Source organism: Phocoena phocoena, chromosome 10, assembly GCF_963924675.1.
Source record: "Phocoena phocoena chromosome 10, mPhoPho1.1, whole genome shotgun sequence".
NCBI classification, from domain to species: Eukaryota; Metazoa; Chordata; class Mammalia; order Artiodactyla; family Phocoenidae; genus Phocoena; species Phocoena phocoena.
Genome location: NC_089228.1, coordinates 91821977 through 91835874, shown reverse-complemented (window position 1 = coordinate 91835874; position 13898 = coordinate 91821977). Strand labels below are relative to the sequence as shown.

Sequence of the window (13898 nt, the reverse complement as noted above, 5' to 3'; positions counted from 1 at the left end):
TCCCAAGAGCACTTTTATGGACCATAGGAAAGAAATCTAGTTTAAAAAAAATCGATAAAATAATCCAAAAGAAATTCCACAAAATGACCACTGAAGTTTTTGTGGGCTATTCTGGGCATGCATCTCCAAGAACTCTATCAATAAAACACTGTCTAGCCACCTATCAAGGAAGATACAAACAGAAATGGCTGCGTGTGTTTATTTTCAACTTTTAAAAAGGTATCAATTTATATGCAAAGTAGGTGCGATTCCTAGCACCAGACATAAAGCAGGGTTATCTTCAGACACTTCCCCTTCAGTTAGGAGTTGTCCAAATCACTTCAATGTATTCTTCAGAATTTTTCTTCTAACTGACCATTGTTAACCTTCATAAAAAGGTTCCCTTCCACTAACACTCATACCTTCACTAGGATTTAACACTAGAACAAAACGTATTTCATAACTTTTTATTGATGGCATTTATCCCATGGTTTAACATGTTAATTATACTGTAATAAACATGGCTTTAATATTAAACTTTTCCTTATTATCCAAAGTCACCACAGTCCATTTCAGTAAATATAAAAATATATGCTTAATACTTTGTACAATACTGTTTTTTGGTCCAAACAAAAACTGGATCAGAAAAGCCAATAAACTCACTTTAAGAATCCCCAATTTTTTTTTTTTTAAAGATTTCCAAATGGATTTAGGCAACTTTGAATAATGGGATTTACATAATAAAATCTGAGACAAGACTAAACAACAAAAAAAACTTTCTAACACAAAATTAAAATTTCAAGTTCACAGATTTAGGTTATGCCAAAAAAGTACAGAAACAAAATTGTATTTACACAAGTTTCATAATAAAATAATGAAAAAGGCAAGACAGGTGATAGTCAGAAGAATGCCAATATAGAAATAGCATATAATTATTAAATGGAGAAAGAACTAGATCTAGCAACTCCTTAGCATGGACCATTCTTTAATCAGGCTTTTCCTCTATCAGAAAATTTTAGTGCACAATACACCCAACTCACTCACTTCACACACACACCAGCACAAACTCAGCATAGAAATCATTCATTTCAACATCCTCTAATCTATACAGAATTCCTCAGATATAATTACAATTTCAATGCGTTCCATAAAACGCATATCAACGCACATGGTGGTGCAGAAAAAGAGGTTGTATACAAAGCCATTCTCTTGAGCGGGCTTGATTCCTGGGTTCAGCCAGCCTATGCCAAACCAGTGAATAATTTGCTGGATCATAAAACATTTTTGCTGAAGAATAAGTCACCAGTCTAGCTATTATTTTTTTAAAAGGGGGTGGGAGAGGTGAGGTTGGGGCTTCTGTAAAGAAAAAAGGAGGAAAATTCCAAAATTAAAGATCTGACCTCAGATAACCCAGCACGTAGTACAATCCAGAATCTGAAAGTAGGGCACCAGCTGTTGTTAAAACAGTGTGTATAACACCATCAAGATCTTTATTTCCTGCGTCTAACAGCAGTCTTTATCTTGCGACCAGAAACTGCAGTTCCAGGAGAGAATGAGTTTTTCCCATTTGACCTGTGAAAAACAAAAACTCTGTAATGTGACATGATGCTCAGATGCAAGTTCACAATCCTAACACTAAATGTGACTGGTGATGGGGTGGGGGACACTGCTTTCTGCTACACCTCATACCCTCGAGAGAGACACGCGCACACACACACACCCCCTGCTACTTTCTGCTACACCTCATACCCGAGACAGACAGACACACACACACACACACACCCACACACACACACACACACACACTCCCTCTCTCTCTCTCCCTCCCTCCTGCTAGTTTTCTTAGGCCATGATCCTCCAAAATTGTAATATGGTAAACTGATGGAGAACATAGATTTTACCTCAACCATACCGCACCTTGGTGATCCTATACACGTACACACAAACACACACCCTCACTATGTTAAATTCTCCATTTCAACAAAAAGCTCTCTTACCCCACAGAAAACGCCGCTGGAGACTGGCTAAACTGAAAGCCCCCCGAGCCAGAGGGCTGGGCTGAGGCTGCAGGTGTGCTGGCATTTGCCCCGAACGTGAACACTCCTGATGGATTATTGTTTGTGAAGTTGAAATTTGTAGCGCTGCTGCCAAACTGGAAAACAGAACCTGCAATAGATGAAGCAGAAAAGCTTTATTAAGGTAAAAATGATGGTTCCTCTAGTAATGACTCTGACCTTTACATACAAAAACCTGTAAAGGGTTAAAGCTCTTATGGTCACTTAAAGAAAATTAAGTATTTTCTCCACTCACACAATATATACCTGACACCCTCAAACAAGTGACCTAACTCACCCATGACCAAGGAAAAAAGGGCAAAGTGGACTTTTCGCTAAGACCGTGGAATCAACAAACATACTTACCTCTATCTTCTTCAAAATTACGTTAACATAACAGTAAAGGGAATTTTACAATAAATGGAGAGAGGAGACAACACAACAAAATTTTGAAGCTGGAAGGCTAACTGGAGCCAAGTACTAAACTAGCAGCAAAGGAAAGCACAGAAGTCTTTCCATTTATACTAAACATACCCAAAAGGCTTAGGTTCCAGGTACTTCCGGAAGTGAGAATGAAGGTGTGACTGAAAACACCCCAGCAGAATGGTAAGAGTATCTGTTTAAGAAGCAGATACCTAGATCAATCCCTCCCCAGCACCAAACAGGATAATAAATCTCCTCTACCCAGCAGAAGAATAGAACTTTAGTCTCTGGAGAGGCCTCTGGACCAGGGGACATCACACATAAAGGCAAAGATACCATATTGAAAACAGAAGCATTCAGAATAGGTTGACACAATGAATATTGAGAGCGGCAGCCTTCTGCCCTGACTCAGCTCCCATACCACTGGCAATCAGGAGTATATATACCCTTCAGGAAGGAGACCGGAAGAATCTTCTCTGGGAAATCTGGCAGTCTGAAAGGAAAGACCTAAAGATATTGTACTAGCATCCAGTTCTTCCCAAGAGGACAAGCCAGTTATTAGATAAACCTACAATGATATTCAAGATCTGTAAGCCCTAACCACATACAATGAATTATTGAGTGGTATTTAGGTGTCCTGCACTCATAAAGTTATAAGTAGAATGGAAGAAAATATTCACAAACCATATATCTGATAAAGGGCTGATATCCAAAATACATAGGAACTCCTACAACTCAAGAGCAAACCTCCCCCCCCACCAACAAACAAAAACCAAAACCAAACCAAAAAACCCCTCAAATAACCTAATTTAAAAAACGGGCAAAGAACCTGAATAGACATTTCTCCAGAGACAACACACGGGTAAATATAAAAAGATGCTCAACCTCACTAACCATCGGGGGGAATGCAAATCAAAACCACTAGGAGATATCAGCTCACACCTCTTAGACTGTCTATTATCAAAAAGGTAAGAAATAACAAGTGTTGGCAAGGACGTGGAGAAAAGGGAGCCCTTGTGAACTGTGGGTAGAAATGTAAACCGCTGCAGCCACTATGGAAAACAGTATGGAAGTTCCTCAAAAAGTTAAAGACAGAACCACCATATGATCCAGCAATCCCATTCTAGGTATTTACCCAAAAGCCTTGAAACTAGGCTCTCAAAAAGATAGCTGGACTCTCTCATTCACTGCAGCATTATTCACAATGACCAAGATGTAGAAACAACCTAAATATCCATAGACAGATACACAGATAAAGGAAATGACATATATACATAAAATGGAATGTTAATCTTGCAATATGGGAAAATATGCATGCATCTGGAGGACATAAGTGAAATAAGCCAATCACAGAAGAACAAGTACTACATGACTTCACTTCTGTGAGGAATCTAAAATAAGCAAATTCACAGAAGCTAAAAGAATGGTGGCTGCAGAGGAGGGCTTGGGAGTGGGAAGAAACGAGGAGCTGCTATTCAAAAGGTTATAGAGTGTCAGTCATGCAAGACGCGTACATCCTAGAACTCTGCTGTACAATACTGAGCCGAGGTAACGACACTGCGCCGCGCACTTACTCTGCTGAAAGAGTAGACAGAGCTCACGTTAAACACGCTTACTACAATTAAAACAAACCCCAGACACTGCAAGTGGAGAGGCAAGAAGCACCAAACACGTGAGGAAAGTATTTCATAAGAAACACTGAGACCAAAACAATAATAAAGAAAAGCAATTTGGAGAAAACTGACTAAGCAAACGCTTTAAGAAGGGGGAAAAAAACCTCTGCATCATTAATATCTTCAAGAGATCAATAGAAAACGCTTCTAAAACAAAAGCAGAAGGATATAAAAAGGAGACATCCACAGAACAAAGAGGACCACTCGGAAGTTAAAAAGTAATACAAGTAGAAGTAAAATCTCAACAGGTGTGTTTAAAAGTAAATTGAGGGCTTCCCTGGTGGCACAGTGGTTGAGAGTCCGCCTGCCGATGCAGGGGACACGGGTTCGTGTCCCGGTCCGGGAAGATCCCACATGCCGTGGAGCAGCTGGGCCTGTGAGCCATGGCCGCTAGGCCTGCGCGTCCGGAGCCTGTGCTCCGCAACGGGAGAGGTCACATCAGTGAGAGGCTCACATACCGCAAAAAAAAAAAAAAAAAAAAAAAAAAGTAAATTGAGGGGGACTTCCCTGGTGGTGCAATGGTTAAGAATCCGCCTGCCAATGCAGGGGACACGGGTTCGAGCCCTGGTCCGGGAAGATTCCACATGCCGCGGAGCAGCTAAGCCCGTGCGTCACAACTACTGAAGCCCACGTGCTCTAGGGTCCACGTCCCGCAACTACTGAAGCCCACGCACCTAGAGCCCGTGCTCCGCAACAGAAGAAGCCACCACAATGAGAAGCCCACGCACCACAACGAACAGTGGCCCTTGCTCACCGCAACTAGAGAAAGCCCGCGCACAGCAACGAAAACCCAATGCAGCCAAAAAGAAGTGCTTAACTGTGTGAAAGTTGGGAATGCTGTTTATAGGTAATACACATCTCTGTTCTGCCAAGTACAAGGGACAAAAACAAACAAAAAAAAGACATGCATGGTTTCAAAGTTCAAAGAAAAACATTGTATTTAAGACATACAGAACCCAAATGCGGAAACAAAGGACATGAGTACTACATACTTACTGGAATTAGGAGCTGTTCCTGAGCCAAATGCAGACTGACTAGGCTGCTGTCCAAACACAGGAGGCTGGCTGCTGCTCGACACTGTCCCAAAAGTAGGTGCCGCAGGCTGAGAGCCAGCAGAAAATAATGCTGCTGAAGATGACAGAGACCCAAAGCCTGGGGGGTTAGGCTGGCTGGCACCTTGGTTTTGTCCAAATGCTGGGGTCTGGTTAGCACCGAACGCTGGACTGGCAGATGGTGCTGAAGGTCCAGTGCCGAATACAAAGGAGGATCCTAGAGGCCCACAGAAATACTGAAATTACCATGATGGTTAAAATGAGATAAGCCTCAAGAAATCGCTATAAACTGAAAAGCACATTTCAAGCTTCTTTCCAGACTCTTACCTTGCTGAACAGATCTTATCAAGACAAGTTTTGAATACTGATTAAGAATACAATTCTACCATTATTTAGTAAAACCATATAAAATCCAAATAAACAAAAACTTCATTAACAAGACTCCTATCTTAACAGCCCAAAATTTTTAGGTCTTTAAAGAGATAAATCTAAGAAGACAACTGATCTGCCATCAGAAGTGTGACACACTGCAGAAATCAGCTAATGCTGTGACTATGTATCCGTTGCATAATGAGGACTAATGTCTATTAAAATAATCTTCAGCGTCTGGCTATTTACAAATTAACATTGCAAAGAAAAACAAAACAAAACCCCCCAAAAAGACAAGAAACACTTGAAAAAACTAAAGATTATACTCCTAATGAGATTAGAAATATTGCTTCCAAGAGTTACTTAAACTATACACAAAATGCACATCATTCCACAGAGTGAATAACTACAACACGCTGGGTAGAGATGACCTAAAAGCGGCCATGCTCTTTTGTGGTATTATCTGCTAAGAGTTCATCTGCTTACAATGAAAGCCATTCAAACTAACATGTCTCTTCTTTTTTAAAAGTACCTGCAGAGCTTGATGTGGTGGGAGCTCCAAAGCTGAAACCAGAGGCGGCAGTATCACTGCTGCTGGCACCCGGACCAAAGACAAATGGGGCGACGGCTGTGCCCGCGCTCGACGTGGTTGCTGGTTTGCTCTCTCGAGAAAATAGCAAAGACTGAGATGTACTGGATTCGGCAGAGTTCCCAAAGGCAGAGCTGCTCACAGGACTGTTGGCCTGTCCAAACACAAAGGCAGCCGCAGGCGCACTGGAGGATGAGGTGGAACTACCAAATATGCCACCACCAGCTGAAGTGGCTGGTGTACTTGAATTAGAGGAACTGTTGTTCAAGAAACTGAAAACTGGCTTTGCTGTACCTTGATCTATAAGACAGAAATTAAGAAATAAACAAAAACTTTTAAAAACAAGTAATACCAGAAAGCATTTTTTCCTAGCCTAAAGTCTAATACGAGTCCATTAGAAAACAGAATCATTAAGTTTTTAATATAGATTCATTCATCAAATGGACATCTGTTATGTTAAATTCTGATACAGTCAAATATATCCATCTTTTCTTTTATGGCTTATGAATTTTGTCTAACATAGCAAAACCTCTGGCATTCAGATTAATAAAAATAAAAAATATTCCTTAAATCCAAATCTAACTGGATACTTTGGATAACAAATTCAGACAATAGGAGATAGCTACAGTTTTATAAATTTGATTTCGCCATTTATGTTAGCAGGATTGTAACTTCAATTTATCTGAACAATGGCCAATTTTCTCTGCCGCCTTTATTGACTGGTGTACCCTTTTGCTCACTAATTTGTAACTCTACCTTTTACCACGTATTAAACTTCTAAACCTCTACAGTTACTGTTACTATTTTAAATATTGTAACTTTGTAGTATTGTTTGATATTAGTAGGGCAAACCTACCTGACTGTATGTGTACCCTTCTCCCCAAAATTTCTTATATATTTTCCCTTCCACATGAATTTTAGAATTATTTTAGCTTGTCAAGCTCCACAAAAATTCCTCTAAGAACTGCAATTATATTGGGAGTGAGGTGGAGAGTAAAGGATGTTCTCACTCAGGAGCAAGTATAAAACACGCCTTTTATGTTCTCTTAATTCTTTAGCATGTTGCAGGTTCTGCTGATATTATAAAATACAAATTGGAAATGTTAGTAAATACAAATGGGAAATGCTGTCCAACTATTTATTCTTGATTTGGAGAAAAGAGAAAGATTTTTTATATGGTGACCCTGAATCCAGCTACCTTCAGTAGAAGACTTGTTTTTTAAACTTGTTCCAATAACATCTCAGTTCCAACACTATTTACTAGACAGGGCTGGTCACATTGTGGTATGGGCACTGGTATAACTTACAGAAAATGGAACACGTTAGCTCACTTTCAGGTGGTTTAACAGGACGTTAAAAATGTCTATTTCAATGGAAACAGTATAGCGATACCAGGATTAAATTCGATTAGACCCTATCTCATTTTTATTCCTTTCTAAATAATAATGTATAATTTAGTTTTTGTTTCCTTTGAAGGGTGTGTTAAAATTTAAGTAGAATTTTATAGACAAAAACTGCCCACACCTATGTGTGGAATTCCATACTTTTTTTTTCAGGTTAATTTTTCATTTTCTTGTGTTTCTAATTTATTATTCAAAAGTGTTCATGTTCTTTTGCATTGTGTTCTGGGAAATTCCAGTTCACTAATCCAATTATCAGCTGTTTTCCCCCGCCCCCTGCTCCTCAGTCCACACAATGATTTTATTTCACAAACCATGTTTCTTTAACTTTTAAAAATACTATTTCATTTTTTTCTTCCAGATCTTAGTTTTCATAATCACCTCTATTTCTCAGGGATTTATATTTGTTGTCTATGTTCCTTAAATGCCAGATGAAGACTGGTTATCTCTATTTGTAAATGAAGGCCTGTACATAAAGATTTTATTAGTTAAAAAATATTTCATGAGCTTAAGAAAAAAATGCTTATTTTCCTGAACAGTATATGTCAATTCTGATTATAAAAGCCCAAAGAGAAGAGAGTAAGTCATGGACAAATGTGCAAATACTGTGGGCTTTCCATTAGAGCTGTGTTTCTCAAAATTAGATATGCAGATAACTTCATGAGAATCACGGAGGGGATTCTGAAGGAGCCGAATCCTCGGCTGCTTCCCAGAGAGTTCTATTACTGGTACTCTCTCAACTATTTCCAGTATAAACCATTCCTTGACTTGCTACCTTTGTTGACACCTTGTTAAAAAAAAAAAAAAAAAAAACACAACAATGTTTAATACCTACCAGCTGTAGTACTGGTTTGAGCTCCAAAAGCAAAAGTGGCCTTCGTTGGCTGTTCAGATTCCTTCTCAGATGGCTTTGCCATACTGAAACTAAAGGTCGAAGACTTGGAAGAACCCTCGTCTTTGGTTTGCTCTGAGTTCCCAAAGGAAAACACTGGTGGACACTTTGGCTCTTCACTGTCAGCTTTTTTCCCAAACACTAGAGATGTAGACGTGACAGGCTCTTGCTGTTTCTCTTCTGTCCTTCCCAAAACAAACAACGAGGCAGATGGCAGGGGGGCAGGGTCCACGCTGCCAAAAGCGAACCCTCCTTTGGAGGCAGGGGTTTCTTCTTTTTTTGCTTCTGGCGTCTGACATGTGAAAGGAGCCCCTGGGACACTCTTGGTGTCCACGGTTCCAAAACTGAAGCTGCTCTTGCTCTCAGAGGTCACTGTGGTGTCAGTAGCAGCAAGGGGAGGGTTAATGACACCGGAACCAAAGCCAAAGCCTGCAGATGAAGATTTCGGCGGTTCTTCTTTCTTTTCTTGCTGCCCAAGACTAGACACCCCAAACTGAAATGGAGCTAAAGAAGGCGGATTGCTTAAACCAGAAGCAAGTCCAAACTTAAAATTATTATCATTTTTACTATCTTTTTTAACTTCTTCAGGTTTAGAATCAGATGAAACTCCAAATTTAAAATCTCCTATTGGTTTAGAAAATTTAAAGCCTTCACTCAAAGGGGTTACAGACCCAGAATCTAGTGACACACCTATTTTGAAACCTCCTTGATCTCCAAATTTAAAATTTCCAGTGTTTGTTAAAGTCTGAGAAGGCCCAGAAGAGGATGATGGAATACCAAATTTGAAGGATGAGGTTGCTGGGTTCGAAGATGAGGAAGATGGGCTGAAGCCTTCAAAAATATAAGAAACACCAAAAAGAAAATGAATTAATATTACGCTCTCAAACAGAATGTTAACCTTGAAAAGTAAAGGGACATGGGACAACTCTGAAAAGGCCTACTTCGAAGAGTATTAGTTTAACAATGGCAGTAAACATGAACCAAGTTGCCCATATTCAGCATCTCGATACTCATAACTACACTGATGTGCCACATTTCATCTATCAGACTGACAGACATCAAACAAGTTTGATAACACAGTGCTGGTGATGAGACTAGGAGTAACAGACACTCCAGACATGGCAGGTGGATGTGTAAATCAGCACAAAATTTGTGGAGGGCAACTTGCCAATATTTACCCCAAATTACAGACACATGTACCCTTTGACCCAGCAAGTCTACAGCTGAGTCTTTATTTGAATGATAAACTCAAAGATATGCAGAATGCCATATGCAATCCAGGCAGCTGTAAAGGAAGAACAAAGTCCAAGCTAATCTGTGGTAATGTCAAGGGTGCAAAAAGGCGGTGTGGTATACAACCTTTTCTAACAAGGGAGAGAGAAGTAAGAATAGAGAGAACAGAAGTATATTTGCTTGTGATGTGCATAAAGAAACACTGAAAGAGTTACAAGAACCTAACCACAGATAGCTATTACCATTGGTGGAGCAGGAAGGATGGAAAATGAGCCAATAGGGACAAGAGAGAGACTTTTCACTGGGAATCCTGTCATAATTTGCTTTTTAAATCCTGTGAGCACATGTGTTATTTACTTAAGAATTAAGATTTTTAGCACCAAAGAACTAGAATTATATGAGTGGAAGCAATATTTTTTTTTTTTTGCGGTACGCGGGTCTCTCACTGTTGTGGCCTCTCCCGTTGCGGAGCACAGGCTCCGGATGCACAGGCTCAGCGGCCACAGCCCACGGGCCCAGCCGCTCCACGGCATGTGGGATCTTCCCGGACAGGGGCACAAACCCGTGGCCTCTGCATCGGCAGGCGGACTCTCAACCACTGCGCCACCAGGGAAGCCCTGGAAGCAATATTTTAAAAAATAAAAATACTATACTGAAAAGAACAAAGTCTTGGTTTCAGAATTCTTCGCTGTAGTGGAATAAACTAGAAATGAAGCACTTGAATGACTGGCTCAACACAAAAATCATTAAACGGTGCCAAGGTATTCATCCATTACTCTGTTTACCCACATGTAAATAAAGACAAGTGGCAGCCAAGGGCTTGTAAAAATTGCTTGTCTTCAGATTTCCCCCTTTAATGATTACCCACCCCACTTTCTTTCCATAAGAAACTTATTTGAAAAATTATATCAGAATCTCAAAAGCAGGACTCCCCTGGTGGCGCAGTGGTTAAGAATCCACCTGCCAGTGAAGAGGACATGGGTTTGATACCTGGTCTGGGAAGATCCCACGTGCCGAGGAGCCACTAAGCCCAAGCACCACACAACTACTGAGCCTGTGCTCTAGAGCCCGCGTGCTGCAACTACTGAGCCCACGAGCCACAACTACTGAAGCCCACGCGCCTAGAGCCCGTGCTCCACAACGAGAGAAGCCACCGCAGTGAGAAGCCCGCGCACCACAACGAAGAGTAGCCCCCGCTCGCCGCAACTAGAGAAAGCCCACATGCAGCAACGAAGACCCAACGCACCCAAAAAAAAAATCTCAAAAGCAAATGGCTATCCACACGGTCTCTGAAATACCTTAAGTGATATTAGACAGAAAGCTAAAAATAAAGGTGCCAAAGACAATAATTAACTAGTTATCACCTCTGACTCAAAGGATCTCAAAGGCACTTCTGCCTCAAAAGGAAGGTTTAAAGGTATGCTGATTACTGTACTACAGGTGGGGAAAACGGGAAAGGGACCATAAGGTAGCAGCCACATAAGGAGCTTTAGTGATCTCCTAAAACCCAAATGCAGTGTTTTTCAAACCAGTTGTATCCCCTTAGCCATGTTAATTAATTCAGTGGGCTGCAACCAGCATTTTCCTTCTCAAATGAAAACAAATAAAATAGAAAATGTACTTATCTTCACTGCAGACTAGCACACAATTCAACTGCATAATAATTCAGAGACAGATATGAGCTAAAAGTCCAGGACAACAGCTCATTTTACATGAATTTTCAACAGAGAATGAATAGTTTTAAAACCAAAGCTGTTTGTAAATATTTCACGTTAAAGTGGTAATCTAAGGAGGCACTTTGCCAACACCTTACCTGTAAACTCAGACTTTGTGCCCGGCTTTGCACTCTCGCATGCTACGCATTTGTTAGAATCTGCTTTATTCTCCACTAGGCACACTTCACAGTCCCAGCTTCCCTCAGGTTTCTTGAACTTGTCCAATCCTAGGCAGCCTCCAGACAACAGAGAGACAGAGACAGTGCTGCTACTTGAAGCAGGTATTGAACTTCCTAAAAAATAATGGGGAAATACAGGAAAATTCGGATTTACATTATGTCAAGATCTCAGTGACACCACTAAGTCTAATGTACAGTTTTTAATGTGTTTCCTATTAAGAGAAAATGCCAGAAATCTCAACATCACATTGTTAAAAACAGTACAGACATCTCAGATTTCTTTTAATCTTACAAAAGAGCAACTCACACTCACCTTGCTCAGTGATGAGCCCCCTTTTAATCCCCAGTTTGAACAGCCATGGTTTTTAAGAACCATGCTCACAAATCAGAGCCTAAAAGCCTGAATTTTCCTTAATAATCTATCCAATTGTGTTACACATCACAGATTATAAAACACACATTCTCAATTGTAGGCAACAGCCTGACTCATAAAACACACAGCCCAGGCAATATTCATTTCAAGATTTCAAAGCACTGATCTCTGGCTTGGAAATGACTATTTTTGCACAGAAGTGCTCTTTTATCCACTTCGCAATTCAACTCAACACTACCTACTATGTTTGTGGCATTTCTGTTATAAGGCAGCCATTTAATAGACGTTTATTAAGCACCATGCCGTGCTTAGGTTCTGGGGATATCGAGATGAATAAAATGTTGCTTAACTTCTAAAGGTGTTTCTGGTCTAAAAGGGGGGAAAGCAAAACGAACATAAATGCAGAGCAGCACCATCACTAAGACGGCGAGTGACAAATGATCTAGACAAGAGTACGGAGAAGAAATTACTATGGGATAGGAGAAGGATTCACAGGGGTGGTATTTACATTTTTAAGCAGAACTAGCAATTTTGTGGGCAGATGCGGCGGCACAGGAAGGATGGCTCAGCAAGGCACAGCTGCATGAAGAAATACGGTGTTGAGAGGGGAGCCATTCACTCTGGTAACCCCACTTCTCTAAATGTCCTCTAGCTCTTGTCACTTTCCCCAGTTACCTGATCTGTGTTTTACTGGTATGTTCTCTTCCATCTTGCCAATAAAATTGTGCCATCTTTGGTCCACTGCCCTTCTCATGAGCTCTCATCTACTCTGATGATTTTAACCACCAACAAAATCTTTCCCATCCATACCTGAGGCCCACACTTCTGGCTTTCATCCCTGTGGTATCTCTCTGTTGGTAGTTCCACTATCCACCTGGCTACCTTGGCTAGATGACAACTCTTCCCTTATACACCTCTCCGATCTATTTCCTTCTCTTTCTCTGACCCTTCTACTGCTCTTCTGGTTCAAGCCCCCTCATCTCTTGCTTAATAGCCTTGTTATTGAGACCTCTGGTTTTGTTCCCCTGAAATCCATCCTCCTAAAAAGCAACTAGTACCACGTGGTTTTTGCTTCTCCTCTCTGGCTATTCATTTAAAAGATTAACTGCTCCGAAGTTCTATTCTTGCTACTCTCTGAAGCTGGCAGAGTCCAGTTTTAGGCTGTCTGCTCTATGTGCTCTGCTCACTCACCTCACACCACCTCTACTCCCATGACTTGCTTGAAAACTATGGGCTAATGACTCCCAAATCTGTATCTCCAGTCCAGAGGGTCCATTATCAGTATATCCAAAGGCCTCACACACATCTGTCAACTTCAGCAGCTTGAAATCAACATATCTTCAACCGTACGTTATTCTATACCCCGTTTGCTTTTATTAGTACATATCACTACTATCTCTACCTATATTATTGATCAGCTTCCTAACCTGCCCTCTGGTTTCCAAATTTTGCTGCCTTCAAATCTATCCTCCAAAAAGCCACCAGGTGACTTATCAAAAATATGTTTGACCCATCAACTCAGAATAAATTTTCGTTTCCTACACGCATCAAGAGCTTTCTTTCTTTTTTTTGTTAAGGGGAAGAGGAAGAATGCCAGATGGAAAGAGAAAAATATTTCGGAAAAAAGATTCTTAAATCTTATTCTTGTAGAGATGTCTAGCAGGAATCAGAAATATGGCTCACCCCTGGTGTTAAGAGAGGGATGTGGGCTATTAACTCAAGAGCTTTCCATTGCAGACACAAAATCACACATCCATGATAATGCAATAAAAATAGGAAGTATAATTCCCAGGATACTCATAACATGTTTTATTTAGTATCCATGTTACCATATATCTGTACCAAATAATTATATAATAGCATTACAAACACAGCAGAGTCAAATGAATTAATTCCAAATGAATTAAAGATCAACGTAAATCTTCAGTAACTCTTTCAAAATTGAACAGAAACAGGAAAAACTCAAC

The 13898-nt window shown here is 40.4% G+C and overlaps 1 protein-coding gene across 2 annotated transcripts in view; it reads right to left on the bottom strand.

Annotated features, from left to right (window-relative positions):
- Positions 1-432: 432 nt before the first annotated feature.
- NUP153 (nucleoporin 153) overlaps positions 433-13898 on the bottom strand; it is a 76099-nt gene continuing 62633 nt past the window's right edge. Inside the window, exons 17-22 of one of the 2 annotated variants that reach the window (XM_065885289.1) lie at positions 11478-11672; positions 8375-9262; positions 6083-6439; positions 5126-5398; positions 1977-2145; positions 433-1551 (exon numbers count right to left, since the gene is read on the bottom strand). In XM_065885289.1, the coding sequence (XP_065741361.1) occupies positions 1470-1551; positions 1977-2145; positions 5126-5398; positions 6083-6439; positions 8375-9262; positions 11478-11672 (1964 nt within the window). In that variant the 3' untranslated portion in view covers positions 433-1469. The remainder of the gene's footprint in view (positions 1552-1976; positions 2146-5125; positions 5399-6082; positions 6440-8374; positions 9263-11477; positions 11673-13898) is intronic. The other variant, XM_065885290.1, reaches the window with a different exon arrangement.